The 20,686-nt window shown below is 44.2% G+C and overlaps 1 protein-coding gene across 1 annotated transcript in view; it reads right to left on the bottom strand.

Annotated features, from left to right (window-relative positions):
* The window catches only part of LOC310850882 (uncharacterized protein), an 83,573-nt gene that overhangs the window by 30,143 nt on the left and 32,744 nt on the right, over positions 1-20,686 (bottom strand). The window contains exon 2 of the mRNA XM_083752907.1: positions 14,686-14,843. Coding sequence (XP_083609033.1) covers positions 14,686-14,843 — 158 coding nt within the window. The remainder of the gene's footprint in view (positions 1-14,685; positions 14,844-20,686) is intronic.

Genomic DNA, 20,686 nt, shown 5'->3' with positions numbered 1-20,686 from the left:
CGACAGCCCTTAGGCAGCACTTGCTGTGGTTGTGAGGAAGCCAAACTGGGAAAGGGAGTACAGCCATACCTTGGGTTCAAATGATTTCAGGAGGACCAAGTATGTTTCAACATTTAACGGAGCAAATCATGGGGTTGTTTTAATGAAGAATTCTGCAAGCATTGGTCTCCTTGGATGGGATAATTGCTTTGGAAATGACTTTCTAACATGAGGAGATACTTCTAAATATGCTATCTGGGCTAGAAGCTTATAGTTTAAACCCATCAATATTATATTGGCATCTGTGAAATAGAAGAACATTGCTTGCAATAAAAACCAGCTGTCAGTGATTCTGGTTGACTGACACCTGATATGTTACCGGGACCCCTCTGTCCCAATTTTAACAGCAGCCTCCCCACCCCACCCCACAAAAAAGAACTTGAAATTGTCATGCTCCATTGGAGGAAGTAACATCAGATTCAAACTGGTTCACATTAGCAGAACAGAGGATTGTAGAAACTCATTCCAAGAATATGGGTGTCATTCCTGATGTTCAAGTCTATTTTAATGCCATGGTTGCAGTTTTTCCTCTAAATGACACAAGAGCAAGTTATAGGAGACTGAAGTGTTGGAAACTAATTAAAGCCAGTGCAATGGAGACATCAGTAATGATTCCTCTGTATTAAAACAAAACACATTCTCATGAATCCACAGCCATCTGTCTTTATTTTTCACTCACTGGGAAGCCACATACTTTGGCAATTTTGAAAATCAATTCAGTTTTCTTGGACTGGAGATGTTTGCTCTGTGCCGAGGAAATTGCGCCCAGCATAAATCATGGACAATAATGAAATTTGCATATATTTGCATCTTGGTGCACGGATATGTCATGATGCATGCTGTTTCATGGACTTTTCCTTTAGCTCAGGGATGGAGAAACCTCTAGTGCTCCAAAATTCTAACTCCCATCGTCTCTGATCATTGATCTTGCTGGCTGGGGCTGGTGAGGGTTGGTCACTGGCAGTATTTTCAGGGCTCCTCATTGGTTGCCTACCCATGATCTATAAGGCCAACATCAACTATGTTATATAAATTAAAAATTTAATGTAGCAGTTGCTGATGCCAGGCCTGTGGGCACCAGCTTACTCACCAGTAGCTCTTGTTTATTTGATATGTATTTTATGTTCTTATTTTGTAATTTATGTTGTGAACCATCCTGTGTTTTTTTGGATGAAGAGTGGTATACAAATTTTAACAACAACAACAGCAATAGCAATAGCAGCGACTATAATCCATTACCACCATCACTGGGTTCAAAGCTAGAGCTCTCAGTGAGCATAGACCAGGCGTCAGCAAAGTTTTTCAGCAGGGGGCTGGTCCACTGTCCCTCAGACCTTGTGGGGGGCCATACTATATTTTGAAAAAAAATAATAATGAATGAATTCCTATGCCTCACAAATAACCCAAAGATGCATTTAAAATAAAAGCACATATTCTACTCATGTAAAAACACCAGGCAGGTCCCACAAATAATCCAGAGATGCATTTTAAATAAAAGGGCACATTCTACTCATGTAAAAACACGCTGATTCCTGGACAGTCTGTGGGCCAGATTTAGAAGGCAATTGGGCCGGATCCGGCCCCCGGGCCTTAGTTTGCCTACACATGGCATATAGACCAACTCCTTTCTCCTCCCTCTCCCCACACTGCCACAACCCCATGATTTGAATGCAGGAAGATCATTGTTATTTATAGTTCTCTTATTACTGCAATCTCCAAACTGCGCTTTGCCAGTTTTGATCCTGCGGCCAGAGCAGTTGTATAATGCAGTTATCAAAGTGTTAATGTTAGATGCGCTAAGACCCAACCCAACATGAACTGAGCCCAGAAACTCGCCACAAACTAGTGGAAACAAAACCAGGTATGCTCAATGTCCTTATTTGACCACCCAAGAGAAGGGCTGGGGGAAATGGAAAGAGACACACCCTCAAACCCCACAAATCTGCCTACTTGGACAGGTTAATCAGCCACTCGCAGCAACTTTCTACTGAGGGGGAATATATCCATTTTGAAATGCCATTCTAATAGCTTCTATTACAAGAGTCTTATGAGAAGGTGCCCAACAGCTTGAAACCTTACATTTGAAGCTGCAAGGTTAATAAACACTAGCAAGTTACTGTAACTTGCAAATTATACGCCCTAATTTTCACAGTTGGCCACCGGGATTTAATTAAGGTCACTGGAACAAATCGCAGCACTTGAAGAGTGATTGCCTTGTTTAATTTCTCAGCAGAGTTTGCCACATTGTTGGGGTTTTTTGTTTTTTAAAAAAGAAGAACCTCCCACAATTTTTTCAAATGGACTTAGGAAGGATCATGGAATGCTTTCCTTAAAAAAGAAAGAAAGTGCAATTTGGAAGCAAAAAAGAGGCAAGGCCTTACAATATCTGGCTATTTTAGGGTAACTGTGGAGAACTCATTGCCCTTCATGTGCCGTAGGACTACAACTCCCATCATCACTAGCCAACCAGCCAGTAGTCAGGCATGGTGAGAGTAATGTGAAACCAAGGGAGCAAGCTATCAATGACATCAGAAACCATTCACCAACGTGTGGCTGAACACTTTTGCAAGACTTTCATGATTTCTGTACAAACGGGTGTGGGGGGTTGCTCTGAGCATGACAATGGAAATTGAGAAGCTACATTGCACCATCTTGGCTGAAAGTGCCTGGTCACTGATGCCTGAAGGAGAGCTAAAATGCAGAGGAAAGAGGCTGTGAAGCTGGTGAGAAGGAATCCATGGGTGGAAATACTGCAACTGTGATCAGAATGCAAACATGGCCCTACTTATACTTGGAGTCTGCGTGGCTATTGATGGTAGCAGGAGACACTTGCTGGAGTCACCAGTTCTTTGGGGATCTGGGTTTTAATTTACACATTGCTTGGCATTCTGGAATGGATTCTTTTAATTTTGCAATAGGAGAGACAAAAGAAAGCACTTCTTCACATAGTTGTGATGGCCTGGGATTTGGACTCAGAGGCTGAACCTGAGGAATCCCAGCCTGCACAGGAGTCCCCTCCTCCAGAACCAGCTGAGCTGGGGCTGGGGCCTGAGCCTGAAGGGTCCTCACCTGTGCTGGATCCTCAGATGCAGGCACCAGCTGAATCTGCTCTGGCCCCTGAGGGGATGGAGGACCCATTGCCTGCAGGTGCTCCACTCTCAGCCCTGTCAGGAGGAGGAGGTTGCCTCTGGGTCCGGTAACCCTCCAGCCTCTCCTGAGCTGCAGAGGCTCAGGGCAGAAAGGCGGAGGGAACTAAGTTCTTGCAGGAGGAGTGCTTGCCTCCAGGCCAGGAGACGCGAGTCTTTTATCTGCCCCGAGGCATAGGGCGACCAGAGCCGCCCTATGCCTCGGGGCAGATAAAAGCCAGTCAGCCCCAGTCCCAGGTTGCTGCTAGCCTGTTCCTACCTGACCCTGTCCTGCTCTTCTGCCAGAGTTCCTGGTCCCACCTGACTCCCCGCCTTGGACCCAGCTACCGCTTTGATGGACAGCCTCCACACCGCAGCATTGACCTCGGACTGGACTCGCACCTCGCCTCTCGGTTAGCCCCCCAGGACCAGCACAATAGTGCACAGTTGGACTATGCTATCAGCGGCGATTAGCTTCTGGGTACCAGTTATGGGAAACCACAGCGGTGAGGGGAGAGTGCTCTGGCGGGTTTCTCACAGCATCTGTGTGGCCATTGTAAGGTTAGGATGCTGGACTAGAAGGGCCATTGACTTGATCCATCAGGGATCTCCTTATGTTCAACTTGTGGGCTTACCATTGGCATCTCGATGACCACTAGATACACCTTTGGTCTGACACAGCAGCTCTCCTTATTTCCATATGCTCTCTCTTCCCCACCTTTCTTTCCTCCTGCGCTTCTCTGGCAACTGCTCCATCAACTATATAGGAGGAATGTCGGCCTCAGACATCTCTCCTTAAACCCTTCCCCTCCTTTCCTCTTGTCCTCACTTGTCCTAGTATAAAGGTAGCCAACATGATGCCCTCCAAGGAAAACAAGGAGATATGAAAATAGAGTGCAGTGTGTAAGCAATGGAGGGATGTTAATGATGTCACCCCATCATCCCTGACCATTGGCTGTGCTGGTTCCAACTGGCAATATTTGGACAGCTCCCAGTTGGCTATCCCTACCTCGTAGGAATGTGTGCAAAAGAAGGGGAAACTACAATTCCCATGTGATATATGAGAAGAGGAGGTCTATAGGGTGGAAGAGAGTAAGTTAACAAATTGCTGATGCTTTATAAGACAGAGAACGCAGGGTTCGGAGGATGAGGGGAAGTCCTATAGAATAGAAGGAAAAAGAATATGGAAACTTGTTACCTATACCCTATCTTCTTATAACCACTCTTTATTCTTTTTTCTGTATTTCTAAAAAGCAATAAAAATATTTAAAAAAAAAAAATATATAGGGTGGAAGAGAGGAATACACCAGCAAGGGGGAAGGAAAGATGGGGTCCCTGCCCCAGCTCCAGTTAAAATCTAAGCCTGAGAAGAACCCACATCACTTGCATTAAAGGGTGGCTCTACAAGCCAACAGATTCTTAAAACTGGAATTCGTGTGTTGGGACACCATCTCTGTTTCAGCCCATGCCTAAACTTTTTGATCTCTCTTCAAAGGCATATCTTCAATCAGAGGGCTAATGAGTTTGCCACCAAAAGTAGGGCTATGGACCATTTGCAGAGATGGGGGCCTGCCCCACAAAGCTGGATTGGTTGATTTATTTTTAACGGCAAGGAAGCCAAGATCTGGATCTGATAGAAAGAACAACTGAGAGCGAAGTAATTGACAAGGGCAACTTTAATGTAAGTCACTGTCGTTTCACATAAATGTCAGAACCTTTTAAAGCAGCGACCTTATGCCCAACTCCCTTGTTCTTGTGCATAGAGGTCCGCAGTGATGTGTGAGGCTGCAAAGTGGTTTATGTCTAACAAGACAGGGACAATAAAAGCAAAGATTCACCAGGACAGAATAAACTCTCTCTCTCTCATAACATGAAAGTAGTGGCTGTTCTCCATTCTCATCACCAAACAGGGGCCTCCCCGCATTGTTATAATGATGCATGAAGGTAAAGGGTAAAGGGACCCCTGACCATTAGGTCCAGTCGTGGCCGACTCTGGGGTTGCGGCACTCATCTCGCTTTATTGGCCAAGGGAGCCGGCGTACAGCTTCCGGGTCATGTGGCCAGCATGACTAAGTCGCTTCTGGCAAACCAGAGCAGCGCACAGAAATGCCGTTTACCTTCCCGCCAGAGCGGTACCTATTTATCTACTTGCACTTTGACGTGCTTTCAGACCGCTAGGTGGGCAGGAGCAGGGACTGAGCAATGGGAGCTCACCTCGTTGCAGGGATTCGAACCGCCAACCTTCTGATCAGCAAGTCCTAAGCTTTGTGGTTTAACCCACAGTGCCACCCACGTCCCTCATAATGATGCATGGTATCTATTAAATCAATGGTTGCCAACTTTATAAGCCAGTGCACACATCTGGAACTTGGAGAAAGTCACAAAACAGTTGTTGTGTTGGCATAGTGGGTGGACAGCATCTCTGGAGAGATATCGCCAGAACCTGGTAAGCCACAGTCACTTCTCCTCATTTTTCTGGTGGCAGGGAGCGGGCAGGACACCCATGGTGGTGGCAGAGAAGCAAGGAGAAGCAGTGGAGACTTCCAGCAAGGAATATTCCCTTGCGAGGACTCCAAGAGTTCTCATGGGGGTTCTTGCGAGGTCTTGCTAAAAGCTGCCTCCGAAGCCGCTTCTCCTTCCTTCTCTGTTGTCATTGGCAGGCAGGGCACCCATGGTGGCACCCACCCTCTTTGGTTATGCCTCCTGAGGTGGCTGCCTCAGTCTGCTTCATGGGAGAGCCAGCCCTGGGCCCTCTGTATTTGGCAAGTCCTTTTCGGGGAGTGATGCATCCTCTGTGATATTAGTCACAGAACTGGCTAACTGGTTGAGTTCCCTTCAATCATATTATATCCGAATAAGAGTAACAGGCAGATCCTTATCCAAGAAATTGCTAGGATGAGTGTTCCTGAACCTGCTTCCAAATTTCCCTGGCTGGAACACTGTTTGCATTTCCAGCAGAAGAGGTGGTGACCCACAGGCAGTTTGTGGCGGCAGCTCAGGCTATGCAATTCCAGGCTGGCGGCTCTGCCAAATCCCGACAGCTGTAGGCATGCCTAGCCAGTATCCTGCAAAGTCTGATTTGGGTATGTGATGAAAAACCCGGGCCAGCTGCATGGATTACAGCAGGAGCCTTTCCTGCAAAGGGAAACGAAGCATCTCTGCTCGGCGCAACTGCAATGCTGTTTATATAGAAATTAAACAAAAACAGGGTTCATTCAACATCCCTCGCCATAAGAATAGCTAGAGCTGGATTAGCCATTGTTCTGCCCTCCAGGCGCTAACATACCACAGGAGCCACAGGAGCATAGCTGTCAACTTTCCCCCTTTTTAAAGGGAAATTCCCTTATTCCAAATAGGATTCCTTGCAAGAAAAGGTAAGAGTTGACAGCTATGCACAGGAGGAGAGAAGGCTTTTGTGCTTGCGGGTTTCCCTCAGGCATCTGGGTGGCCACTGTGAGAACAGGATGCTGGTCTAGATCCAGCAAACTCTTCTTATGTTCTTACAGACTGCAACTCCCTCACCCCATGCTGGCTGTGGATGATGGGAGGTGGAGTCCAGTCACCTTTGGAGAGCATCAGGTTGGGGAAGGCTTGTGTGAGCTGAACAGAAGTCTCTCTCCAGACTTTTTGGCAGGAGTCCATTTGCATCCTACCTGGAATTGTTGGAGGATGAAACTGCAGCCTTGGCATGCCAAGCAAATTCTCTGCCTAGGTGCTGTCTGAATGTTTTGGACTACAACTCCTATCACCCTTAACTATTGACCTGATTCATGGATTCTCATGACTAGGAATGGATGGGGCTCAGTCTATGTCAGGTTCACATTTGTAAGTCCAACTTCCCAGTCACTCTGCATTTTTATTTTATTTTTTTAAAAAACTAATTCAAAATTGTACCTCTTTTTTAAAAAAACACATCTTGAAGAAGTATGAATTTTTGAATGTACTGCAAAATAGCATCCGTGTGTGCAATTTATGCTAAAATATGCATTTTGGCACTGAAAACCAATGCAGATTCAGAGAAGTGCTGTAGGTGAATTAGTTCAGGAAGTGTGAATCAGGTCAGTGTGCCTAATAATTCATTTTTTAAATATATTTTCAGTTGTGTTTGTAAAATATATTTTGCTTTGTTGTTTACATCCATGGGCTTCTTTGGGAGTAACAGTGGAAAACAACAACAACTTATTCAACTCAGTTTACTATGTAAGTTTTACTACTGTCCTGATACAACAGCAATCCTAGAGCAAGATGCATCACGATGAGAAGGGGATCCAGTGGATCTCCAGTTGAGGTGGGAGGTTCCAGACCCAGCTGGGCTATTCTGCTTTAACTCCCCATCTTCTCTTAAGCCAATGGACCCAGCCAGTTGAGCTGAGCCAAGACTAGCATATGTTAAACCACCGTAAGCCCTAGAAAAGGGGCCTTTGGGGTGAGTGGGGCAGAACTAGAGAGGGAGGACTTTGGCGGACCCTAAGCCTGTCCACCTCAGTCACATGACCAGGCAACCTATCACATGACCTGGTAAATGAAGCCAGCTAAAAGGGTTGGTTAGGCTGGCTCAGTCAGGAGAACTGACTGCTCCAGAATGGAGTTTAGATATGGGGTAGTTTGCCCTGTTTAACACCAGCTTCCTGCATAAGAAAAGAAGGAAGGAAGGAAGGAAGGAAGGAAGGAAGGAAGGAGCAGTAATGTGCCCTCTCACTATTTAAAAAAGAATAACAATAGAGTAGCTGGGTCCCCACTTAGCACCTACTAAGGCTAAGCCCGATATATCACCTTTAAAAAAATCAGGAAAAAATATTTCTACAGAGTCCGCTATCACTCTTGCTACATGGAAGTAAGTTTGTGGCTCCCGGTTGAAAGAGATAAGAGCCACAATGTGTTATCTCTCTCTAGCTCCCCACTCTTATCTCTGGATTTTTATGGAGACGTCTCTTCAAGCAAACCACATTTGGAGAGAATCAAGGAACGCTTTCCGGAGCTTTTAATTTCCGGCAAGCTTCTTTCCGGGTGGAGCAGAATCCGTAAGGAGCTGTGAGGGCAACTAACAGCTTGTTCCTAGGCAGATTTAGAGTGTGCCTCATGTGCCTCACTAGGGAAGGGGGATCCCCCCCCCACTTTGGCACAGAATACTTTTATTGCTAAAAGAATAGAAAAAAAACAATCCTCAAAATGCACTTTTCCTAATGCTTTTCAAAAATGTTTCCGTTAGGAGAAATTGCATGCAAAAATATAATAATGGGGAAAATTTGCCCCAAATGCTGATTAATTTTCATGAGGACTTTTAATTTTTAATCACAAACTGACATGGAAATATGGATAACTACACATATGACTGGGAAAATGAGAAAGAGAAAGAAATCAAAATTGACAGTTTCACCTATTTAGCCCATCCATGTCACTGGCTGTACGTTTGCCTGATGCCAAAAAAGAGTGGGTTTTGCTCAGCAATGTGACAGATTACTGTATTCAAGCCAGACTTGCAACCTAAAACCACCGTGAGGCACAGAGACATCCTATTTGTGGGGAGGACAGGGTATTTTAAAGCAATGGCACACCACTCCCCCCGCCCCACTGACAGAAGAATATTTTGCAATGAGTATTTATTTACTAAAGCTGTCCATGGAGGCACAGGTCAATTCTGTGTTCAGGGCAGCTGTCTGCCAGCTTCATCTGGTACGCAGGCTGAGACCCTACCTGTTTGTGGACTGTCTTGCTAGAATGGTACATGCTCTGGTTATCTCCCGCTTGGACTACTGCAAGGCACTCTATGTGGGACTACCTTTGAAGGTGACTAAGAAATGACAACTCATGCCAAATGCGGCAGCTAGACTGGTGACTGGGAGCAGCTGCTGGGATCGTATAACACCAGTCCTGAAAGATCTACGCTGGCTCCTAACATTTTCGAGCACAATTGAAAGTGTTGGTGCTAACCTTTGAAGGCCAGCCTTGGCCCTGTATACCTAAAGGAGCATCTCCACCCCTGCCCCTCAGCCCAGATACTGAGATCCAGCACAGAGGGCCTTCTGGCAATTCCCCCACTGAGAAAAGTGGTTACAGGGAAGCAGGCAGAGGGCCTTCTTGGCAGTGGCACCCACCCTGTGGAACACCCTCCCATCAAATGTCAAGGAAATAAACAACTATCAGACTTTTTGAAGACATCTGAAGACAGCCCTGTATCAGGAAGTTTTCAGTGCTTGATGTTTAATTATGTTTGTGTTGGAAGCTGTCCAGAGTGGTTGGGGCAATGCAGCCAGATTGGTGGGGTTTGATGATGATGATGGTGATGATAATTATAATGATAATGATATAATGATAATTATAATAATTGCAGTCCAGCTTTTCATTAAAGAGATGCCCAGACTTCCCTGGGTTGCAGCAAATGTCAGTCCTATTCAGAGTAGACACACAAAAAGGAACGGACATGGCTAACTCAGCTCGGCTAATTTCATGGTGTCTTATTTCAGCCCGGCTTAGTGAAGATACAACTGCATATAATTAAGACACTGGTGCAAACAGGCACCCTTATCAAACAGAATCCTATCGCTGAGCAACACTTAGCATATAGAAAGCAGCCTTAGACCATTGTTCCATCTAGCTCAGTACATCGACTGGCAGTGGAGCTCCAGGATTGCAGGCAAGGTTCTCTTCTTGGAGATGTCAGAGACTGAACTCGGGGACTTCCCTAAAGCACCTAGGAAGGCAGCCTACACATGCTCATGCCTGGGCTTCTCTGAGTGGAGGTTGGTATAGGTATATATGCCATGGAAAGCTGTGTTGGTCCATCTAGCTCAGCATTGCATATCCCGATTGGATGTGATCCCTCCAAGGTGTTGCATCTAGGAGTTGTTCCCAGTTACACCTGGAGATGCCTGGGATTGAACCTGGTACTTTCTGCATGCAAAACTGGGGTTTGGTCACTGAGCTGTGGATGCTATTTATGAGCCGAGCAAGATGATACTATCCATAGAAACACAGAACTGTAGCGTTGGAAGGGATCCAAAGGGTCTTCCAGCTAATTGATCCGTCTAGCTCAGGATTGCCATTACTCAATGGAAGGGACTCTTCCTGGGTCTTCCATGGGGTTGAATCCAGGACCTGCAAGCATGCCAAATATGTACTGTACCACCGAGCTGCAACCTCTGCATGCCCAGTACCAGGGGTCAGGCCAGGAACATGGCCCCAAATTCTCAGTAATCATGTGATGTAATGAATTGGGCTAGAATGGGACCAGGGAAGTGAGATGGCCCTTGCTCCCATATGGAACACATGCCATTAATTCAGTTTGCTTAATAATTGTGCGGTTCTTTTGAGTGCAGGAATCCTTAGACGGGCGTTTGTGCGTGCGTTCCCTTCCGTTGCCGAAAAGGGAAGCAACTGCACGATTGCACGGCTTGATCACTTTTTACTTTAATTGCTCGGCCTAAATGCCACCTCTGAACAAGTTGGGTCATCTCACCAGCTGCTCCTGCCCACCCCGATTCCAACTCTGCCTCCCACCCAGAGTCATTCCAGGGCATGAAAGGCGTCCTTGTCACCACTGCAGAACAAACACACAGCAAAAGGTCACACAACATTTCGTTCCTTTTGACAACAACTCGTTTGATCACCCAGAAGCTGGGTGCGGGGAGAGACAGAGTGAGAGAGAGTGAGAGAGAGACAAGAATGGTTGCCTTTATACATTTCTCTGGGTTAGTCCATGGTGGGAATGATATCTGGAGACTGGGGCGGAGTGGGTTTGGGTGGCAAGGCCATCTCACAGGCTATTTAACTGTCGCTGTAGAAACAAGAACTATGCTGGAGTAGCTATCAAGGCTGCCAAACAGAGGAAGACTTTGAATAGGTTAAAAAGCCTCGCTTTACAGAACAGCCACTGTCTCCATGGCTAAGAGGAGGTCCGCTTGGCTACTGCAGAATGTGAACACTCATTACTGCAACTCAGAAAAGAAAGCACATCAGCAGCACTCAGCTATATTTCCACTTGTTTCTTGCCCACACAGCTGGCGTATGTGTTACTATTTTCAATCTCGCCCACCCTGCAGTGGTAAATAGTTGAAGATGAGCTGGTGACTGGAAAGTAAACAGAACAGCGAATGTTGGAGCCAGGCAGAGGTGGGATTGCAGAACGTTGCCTTATATACCAGATCAGATCAATGATTTGTTCCCAATAGTGGTCCTATGCACTTGGTCCATCAAAAAGGCCTAGGATAGCTGTGTTCATTAATTTCAATGTGTTCCCTTTGAGTGAGAATAACAGTGGCCTACCTACACTCTACAGGACATTGTAGAGGACATTGGTGGGTTCTTTATCTGATTTTAGATAGCAGAGCTCCTCCTTGTAAAATTGGGACTTCGGTGAGGTTAATGGTAAAAATATATCTGTTCAAATTTGGCTGATGTTTGGCATCTAGTACACCAGCAACCAGGGACGTGGGTGACACTGTGCGTTAAACCACAGAGCCTAGGACTTGCTGATCAGAAGGTCGGTGATTCGAATCCCCGTGACGGGGTGAGCTCCCGTTGCTCGGTCCCTGCTCCTGCCAACCTAGCAGTTCAAAATAACGTCAAAGTGCAAGTAGATAAATAGGTACCACTCTGGTGGGAAGGTAAACGGCGTTTCCGTGTGCTGCTCTGGTTCGCCAGAAGCGGCTTAATCATGCTGGCCACATGACCAGGAAGCTGTATGCCGGCTCCCTCGGCCAATAAAGTGAGATGAGCGCCGCAACCCCAGAGTCGGCCACAACTGGACCTAATGGTCAGGGGTCCCTTTACCATTACCTTACACCAGCAACCACCAGCCTGGCACTCTGAGCTTTCCAGAAATAAATTTAGAATTTAAGAATTATTTAAAATTATATAGGAAGAACACCAACCCTATTGACTGAATTAGAATAATAAATTGGAAAAATTAGGAGTGTTATTCATAAAATGAAGTCCATGAAGAACTAGACCAGATGGTTTTCTTACAGATTGGTATAAGACATATTTTGATTTTTTTTTTGCCCCTAACTGCCTAAGCATATTATTTAAGGAAAACGGGAAAAAGTGGGGAATAGGCCTGCCAATGTCAACCTAGGGAGCCTATATTTCTCCTATATCCAGGCCTGGCAAAGGCCATACTAGTTATGTAAACTATAGAGCAATATATTTAATTTACGTCCGTGTTAAAATGCTAACAGCCATTTCGACTAATAGATTTCAGACACTCGTTATCAACTGTAGTACATTTTAAATCAAGTGGATTTTATGCAGCATGGACAGGGAGTGGATCATCTAAGACTGGTATCCAATTCCATGGCCATAAATAACATAGAATAGCTCCAGCTGCACTTAAATCTTAGGATGCTGAAGGTATTTGATGAAGTATATTGGCAATTTCTGTTGTTACTTTGGACAAGTTTCAACTTCTTCAAGAATTTATAAAGTTCATAAGAATTTTATGCCTCTTCCTCTAAATAACAAAAAAGGGAGAAATGGAATTCTTTTGGATGTCTTTGGTTTGGATGTATTTGATACACTAGGAGGCAGCCCTCTGCCTCCATTGATCTTTGATTTATTTTTGGAACTCCTGGAAAGGTTCCTGAATCTTGGGGGAATTCATGGTTTTGTTCATGTGCAAGTAAGATTTAAAATAGCCTCATATGCTGATGATTTATTATTATTTATTAGTAGATTTGAAACATCTATACCAGAATTAATAATAAAAAAAAATTGTAGTATTTCAGTGCATGCAGTTAAATTTGTCAAAATCTGAAATAGTACTAGCGGCCAATTTTAGATCACCTGCTTTGCACACTAATTGGTGATTTTGTTGGTGCCCAGAGGTCTCTACATATTTAACACATTTCTCTCTGAACATAATGTACTTGCTGATATCTGGTGGTGGTTTTAATTTCCCACACATCCGCTTTTATCATAGGGTGCGTTCGTTAGCATGGAAAAATGATTGGCAAATTTATCTTTTTATGAATACCCCCAGCATGGGCAATTTTAGAGATGGGTTGTTAGCAACAACTCTCTTTGGATGGCTAGTGAGAATGCAATGGAAAGAATGCAATGAAAACCATCCGTTTTAGCAGCTATAGAGATACGGTGCCTATAGGCTTGTCAGTTACAATTTGATCCATAGGCAATTAAAACACAAGATAATTAGAAACAGTTAAAAATAAATACATACATGATTTAAAGCAAGACTAAAAGAAAGTAGAGACTCATCGAAGTCCCTGAACACCAAAGGGCTTTTACCCTGGCTCAATGTCATGTCATCACCTCAGCCGATACAGGAAGATTGACTACCTGGATAGACAATGCCCATGTGACCCGGGACAAATAGAAACAGCAGATCATGTCCTTCTCTAATGCCTGTATTACAGAGACATTCATACTAGCCTGATTTCTCTACTGCTTCTAAAGTACCCAGGGTGCACAGGACAATTTTACATCTCCCTGCTGCTCTCAGAGACTGATCCTGCCACAACGTATAGCGTTGCTAGGTTCTGCACAGCAGCACTCGAGAATCGTAGGAGGATGACTTGTGCCACAAATCAGTTTTAATGAACATATCAGAGTGCTCTGTAAATGATAGTTATAACCTTTATATATCAACCTTTTGTGCTCTTCCACACCAGCCCAATGTTCCCAACCCTCCTTTTGAATTCTTTTAGCTTCTTTTAAATTCTTACAGACTTTTATATTCACCTAGTGTTTTAATACCTTTTAGCTTTCTAAAGCGCTTTTTAGATTTCAAATGCTGGTCTATGACCATAATAAAGATTTGTTGAGTAGAGGCTCATGGTAAACACCAATTTATCAGGTTATGAAAGCCCACAGAGCAGAAATGTCATATCTCAATAGGAATGCTATTCCACAGAATGGGGCAGCCACGTGAAAAACTCTGTTCTGAGTTGTTATGGAGTGGGCTTCTGAGATCTCTGGAACTTACAGGAGAAACTCTCCTGCAAACTGCCATGAACTACAGGGTGTTGATCTACTGGGTGATATGGAGGTTTCTCAAATGTCTGGTTCCTGAATTGTGATTGAATCCCACCTGCAAATAGTGACAATCTTGGAAGCGACACTGCCCATTAAAAGGTAATGCATTCCCTACATCTATGATGCATGCAAGGCTACTACTGTCCCAACACGTTGAGAGATAGCTCCAAATGCGGCAAGAAAAAGGAAAGCATCAGAGAAACATGTAAGGCGAACAACTGACTTTTGGATGCAGGATGAAAAGGAAAAAGCAATGGTTCTTCACTTGAAGCCTTTTTTGGGGGGGGGAGTTAAATAATATAACGTGAATAGAAATCATTAAGAGTGCATGTGATAATTTTGAAAAAAAGGAATGCAATAGAAATAAATAAGAATATGAAACACAGTAATATTAGATCATAAAGGTCCATCAAGAATGGTGCGTGGGAAGCCTCTTAACAAAATTGTATTAATTTGGACCTAATTTGTGTAATTGGGTTTATATCGGAAAATCAATAACAATAATTGGCAGGACAACACACTGCTTTCGTACCTGCGCGTCCATTAAGAGGCGTCTCATGAGCGCCATGGAGTTCTTCAGTGTGTCTTTCTCGTTGGGCAGGAAAGTGTTGTCATCTTCACTGAGCGCTTTGGCCTTGTTCATGATGAAGTCTGAGATCTGGTCGTTCAAGGTGTGTAGCGACTGCACAGCTAAGGAGAAAGGACAAGAGGGGAGCTCTTGAGACTAGGGGTGGCTGATCAGGGACAATGAACTCAAAAAGTAGCTAAACTATCTGAGGTTGAAAGGCACTGCTGTGAATAATACTGAGTTAGATGGTGAGATGGCCTAACTAATAGATAGGCAGCTATCTATTTAAACCATCCTTTTGTTCAGAACCACGAGACTGGAAAATATTACTTTATTGATGGGTTGGGAGGTGGATCAACTGTTTAATTATCTGTTCCAGGGCCTCATCTGGACATGTTGGTAGTGGCCCAGGTTGTCTCCCCAACCCGCCTTTTTTGAAGAAGGGGACTGCCCACCTCCAGTCGACAGGATCCTCATCTGTTCTCCAAGAACCCTCAAAGATTATAGACAGCGGCTCTGAGATTACATTTCATTGGATGCAGTTCATTAGGATATAGAGACAACTGAAACCACAGCTCATTCCCTCCAGCTGGTTCCTTGTTGGTTTTTGCTGCCTATCAGCAGGTTCCTCTACCACCACCCCAGTTTCCTCTGCACCCCAGTATCCTCTCCGTGACCCCCCTGTCCTACTATTCTGTTGTTTTTCTTGTTTGGGAGAGTGCCTACTAAAAGAATGGGTGTGTGGACTCCTGTAGATGTTGTCTTATCCAGAGGTCCATTTGGTATGGTTTAGCAGCGGTTGGGAACCTTTGGTCCTCCAGATGCCGATGAACAGCAACTCCCATCAGCCCCAGCAAATATGGCCAAGAGCAAGGGATGATGGGAGTTGGAGTTCAGCAACATCTGGAGGACCAAAGGCTCCCCACACCTGCAATATTGGGATTGGGTCTTTAGCATGGTGGCACTTACTATCAGGAATGCCATTCAATATCTACTGAAGTCCTTCCTTTTTTTTGACAAGCTTCATCTTAGCCTGCATTCATATTGGATTTGCATATTTTTTTGCATATGACATTTTTCATTGTTTTTAATATATGGATTTTCTCTCTCCCCCCCAATTATTGTTTTCTTTTATTATTGTTTTTGCACATACGGAACTGCTCCCCCCCCCATATGGAATTGTTTTTCATTGTTGATGCTTTGCTGTGAAATCACTTTGAGATATTGTATGGGAAGTGATTCATAAGTGGAATAAAACAAATAAACAGACAGACTTGTGGAGGGCATCATATCACTAAGCAGCATTTTTTTGTTTTGTTTTTGTTTCTCATCATTGATATATGTATCTATAGTGGTAAAAAGGAAAACACTTCTGTCCATCTGAAACTGAACTTTAAAAGAATAAAAGGAATTAAAATTCAAAGATTTTAAGGCAATATTCATAAAATTTACACAATTGGCTTACTAAGAAGGAAAATGTTCTGTAATATACTACTGAATCAAAGAGTGAAACATCCTAAGAGGTTTAAATAGAGCAGGGGGAGACATGATTTGGAATTATGAGCCTGAGAAATATACCGTCTGAGCATGCACAGAGTGCATCTGCCTCCCCCATGAGGAATCTCTGTTTGTATTTAATGATTCCACAACAATAACTTCAGCCTGAAATATAAACTTGCTGAGTTGTGTCTCTTGCTAGTCCTACTCAGAGTAGACCCATTGAAATGAATGAGCATGGTGCAATGGGGCTACCCTGAGTAGTGCTAGCACTGGACACTATCACTGCTATTCTTTTACCAAAATGCTAAGAACAGCTCCCCCACCCCCAAAATAAGTGGCCCTAGCACAAACAGATAGCAATCACTGCAATGTTAAGGGGAAACAGCCAGTGTTTTGTGTGTCCTAGTTCACTGGAGCCTAGAGTAGTTCAAATCCAGGTTTTACAAAAACATTACAAGACATGCAGCATCTATTGCTGACCAATAAGAAATACATGTCTCAGCATGACAAGAAGGAAGGAAGGAAGGAAGGAAGGAAGGAAGGAAGGAAGGGAGAGAGAGAGAGAGAGAGAGAGAGAGAGAAAGCCTCTCTCTTTTTCTTTTTTCCTTCCTTCCTTCCTCCCTCCCTCCCTTCCCTTCCCTTCCCCTCTCCTCCCCTCTTAGCACAATTATGCAATCTTATTAATTCCACCAGCTTTTACTGAGGGTGAAGAGCTACAGGAAATGTGGCAAAAAACATTTTTTAAAAAAACACAATTTGTCACAGCAATCATCCCCGTGGCTCGAACTCCAGGATGAGAGAGGGACAACAGCAAGAAGATAACAGAGAAATTGAGAGAGAAAGACTTTCCTGCTAAAAGCACCTTGACAAGCAGGAATCTGGTCCTGATGCAAAAAAAGTGAGATCTGCCTCCAATGAATGCTATGTGCATTGCTTCATCAACACTCCCTGCACCCGCCAACCCCTTTATGTTAAATCTGACTTGAGAGATATCCTCAAGATGTGAGGGAATCCTGCCCTCATCTGGACAAGGAAATAATGTTCCACAAATATCCTAGCACTCAGGGGCTCTCACATACTGTTTTCCAATGTCTAATTATGATGTCAACTCCCCATGGAATTTAGAATGGACAAATCGGTCTATGTATAGCTCATCTCATTTTCACAAGTCATAAGTGCATTCTGCTCAGATATTTAAATATACATTTCTATGTAGAGATGGGGGAGAAATCTGACTCCTTTCAGGTTTCACACTTCCCAAAACAAAGCTCAGACTGAAACGCAGCCATCCTTCGAAATTCACACTTTTCACAGTGCTCTAAACAAATGTGCATATTCTGGGAAGGTGTGCATAGCATATAAATGCAATCTAAATATAAATGCATCGTATTAGGGGGAAAATGGATTGCCAAACATGCACATTGAGCAAAATTGCATTCAGAAATGTGTGCATTTGTCCTAAAATGCTGGGTAATTTTTTATGGCAATCTGGAAACTTATGCGGAAACACAGAGAACTGAAATCAAGATCAGAAAGGTGAGAAATTGTGATAAAGCAAAGCGGACAGATTTGTTGGTGCCTGTTTTAAACCTCCACTGGGAATTTGGAGCTCAGAATCCTTAGTCCAGACTCAAGCTCAGGCAAACACAGACCACTGAATACATAACAGAATCCATCCCAGACTGGCATTGGAGATGAAAATGATGTCAATGGGACCCCAACGAGGTGGGTTGGGTAGAGTTCTGGACATGCAACATGGAAGTAAAGGTTAAACAAAGGTAAAGGACCTCCAGTCAAAGGTGACTATGAAAGCGCTCATCTCGCTTTCAGGCCAAAGGAGCCAGCGTTTGCCCACAGACACCTTTCCAGGTCATGTGGCCAGCATGACTAAAACCACTTCTGGCACAACAGGACACCGTGACATAAACCAGAGCTCACAGAAACACCATTTACCTTCCTGCCACAGCAGTACCTATTTATCTACTTGCACTGGTGTGCTTTTGAACTGCTAGGTTGGCAGAAGCTGGGACAGAGCAACAGGAGCTCACCACCATCAAGAGGATTTGAACCACTGACCTTCCGATTTGGCAAGCCCAAGTGGCTCAGTGGTTTAGACCACAGCGCCACCTGCATCCGTGGAAGTACCAGGGAGCTGCTTGAAGCACACCTACATCCCTGCCTTGGTTCTTCTAGCAACACTTTGCTCCATTTTGCTTCTGTTTGCTGACCCTCTGGAAAAGGAGGCTTGATGCAATTTCATCCTTTCTTTGTTTAAAAAGAATGTTTTTTTTCTCTTTTGGCCAGTACAACCCAGCAGCTCATATAGTCAGTGGGATGATACCGCAGTTTGCTGATGACAAGGATCTTCTGCTACACGTGACCACGTTGTTGTTGTTGTTTAGTCATTTAGTCGTTTCTGACTCTTCGTGACCCCATGGACCAGAGCATGCCAGGCACTTCTGTCTTCCACGGCCTCCCACAGTTTGGTCAAACTCATGCTGGTAGCTTCGAGAACACTGTCCAACCATCTCGTCCTCTGTCATCCCCTTCTCCTTGTGCCCTCCATCTTTCCCAACATCAGGATCTTTTCCAGGGAGTCTTCTCTTCTCATGAGGTGGCCAAAGTATTGGAGTCTCAGCTTCAGAATCTGTCCTTCCAGTGAGCACTCAGGGCTGATTTCCTCAAGAATTGATGTGACCACACCTGACAGCTAAATTAGAATGAGGGCAATACTTTCTACCCACAATTAGAATAGGAAAATATTTGGCCCCATTTTGCATAATTTTTGCACATATTTTCTCCCTGCAGTCTACCCTGCCTGGCAGTGGATTTCCAGGGCTTCGGGGAGGTGTCTCTCCCAGCCATACCTGGACATGCCAAGGATTGGGACCTTCTGCATGCAAAGCAGATGCTCTACCATTGCGTAACACCCCTGCTGGAACTGTGCTTCCCGCATTCAGATAATAAAGAAAAATATGCATTTAAAATATGAAGCTTTGGGCTTTCACAACGTTATCACTCATTTCCCTTTCAAAATGAATTATACACCTTTCATCTCAAAGCCTGTGCTATGGAAGGAGAGGGTAGCCAGCGGTCGATAGTTTGCTAATGGAGCATCAGCTTAAAATTACTCCTGTCCCTCTTGGAGAAACGAAGCTTTTAACAATTGCCCATTAGGGTCGTTAGCAGCGGTAATATTGCACATTGTTGGCTTGCATAATTTTCTGTGAGAATTGCTAATTTGGGACCCAAGTGGAAGGTTTTTTTTTAAAAAAAGAAAGAATTAATTATGGGGTTAATGTGGCTTTTCCACAAGTCAACTCTCACTCTCCATTGATAAGAGACAAGCATAGGCAATCCATCTGCTCCTTATAGAAGCTTTTTTGCTTGCCAACTAATATCCATCAGTTTCCACCACCAAAACAAAACTCTGTGATGTATAAATAATAAGGGATTAAGCAACCTAAGACGGCTGCTGTGGGAGGCTTATCTTCCCCTCCCTCCCCACTTTAAAGAGCTTTTCTTGTACACAAATATAAGCATTGAGGGAGATGAAAATGCAAACTTATATTTGCTTTCTCTCCTGCTCCAAGTTTCAATCTTTTTTGTAGAGAGCTTTTACCAGCGGGTCCCAGGTTACAACAATTTAGAATTCAGAATTAAAAGCAGAATTAAAACTGATTACAGTCGCAGGAATAGGGTGGGCCCTGAAAAATCTGCATCTCAGGTGTCAAATGCCAAGGGTACTGGAATTGTTTTTCTGTTTGTGTGTTTGCCGCTCTGGGCTTCTCAGGAAGGAGACCAATTTAGATGGCTTTAAAAGTGAATTAGACACATGAAGGGTGTGGCTATCCATGGCTACCAGCCACAATAACTACTGCTCCACATCCACTGCAAGTTTCTTGGAACCTCGGGTGGGGGAGAAGAAGAAGAGGAAGAATAATAATAATAATAATAATAATAATAATAATAATAATAATTTATTATTTATACCCCACCCATCTGGCTGGGCTTCCCCAGCCACTCTGGGAGGCTTCCAACAAAATATTAAAATACCGTAATGCATCAAACATTAAAAGCTTCCCTAAACAGGGCTGCCTTCAGATGTCTTCTAAAAGTCTGGTAGTTGTTGTTCTCTTTGACATCTGGTGGGAGGGTGTTCCACAAGGAGGGTGCCACTACCAAGAAGGCCCTCTGCCTGGTTCCCTATAACTTGACTTCTCGCAGTGAGGGAACCACCAGAAGGCCCTTGGCGCTGGACCTCAGAAGAAGGAGAAGAAGTAAAAGAAGAGGAGGAGTTTGGATTTGATATCCCACTTTATCACTACCCTAAGGAGTCTCAAAGCGGCTAACAATCTCCTTTCCCTTCTTCCCCCACAACAAACACTCTGTGAGGTGAGTGGGGCTGAGAGACTTCAGAGAAGTGTGACTAGTCCAAGGTCACCCAGCAGCTGCATGTGGAGCA

Source organism: Podarcis gaigeae, assembly GCF_964106915.1.
Source record: "Podarcis gaigeae genome assembly, chromosome: 8".
Taxonomy (NCBI): Eukaryota; Metazoa; Chordata; class Lepidosauria; order Squamata; family Lacertidae; genus Podarcis; species Podarcis gaigeae.
The sequence above is the reverse complement of the archived record's forward strand: the minus strand, read 5'-3'. Positions and strand labels throughout refer to the sequence as shown.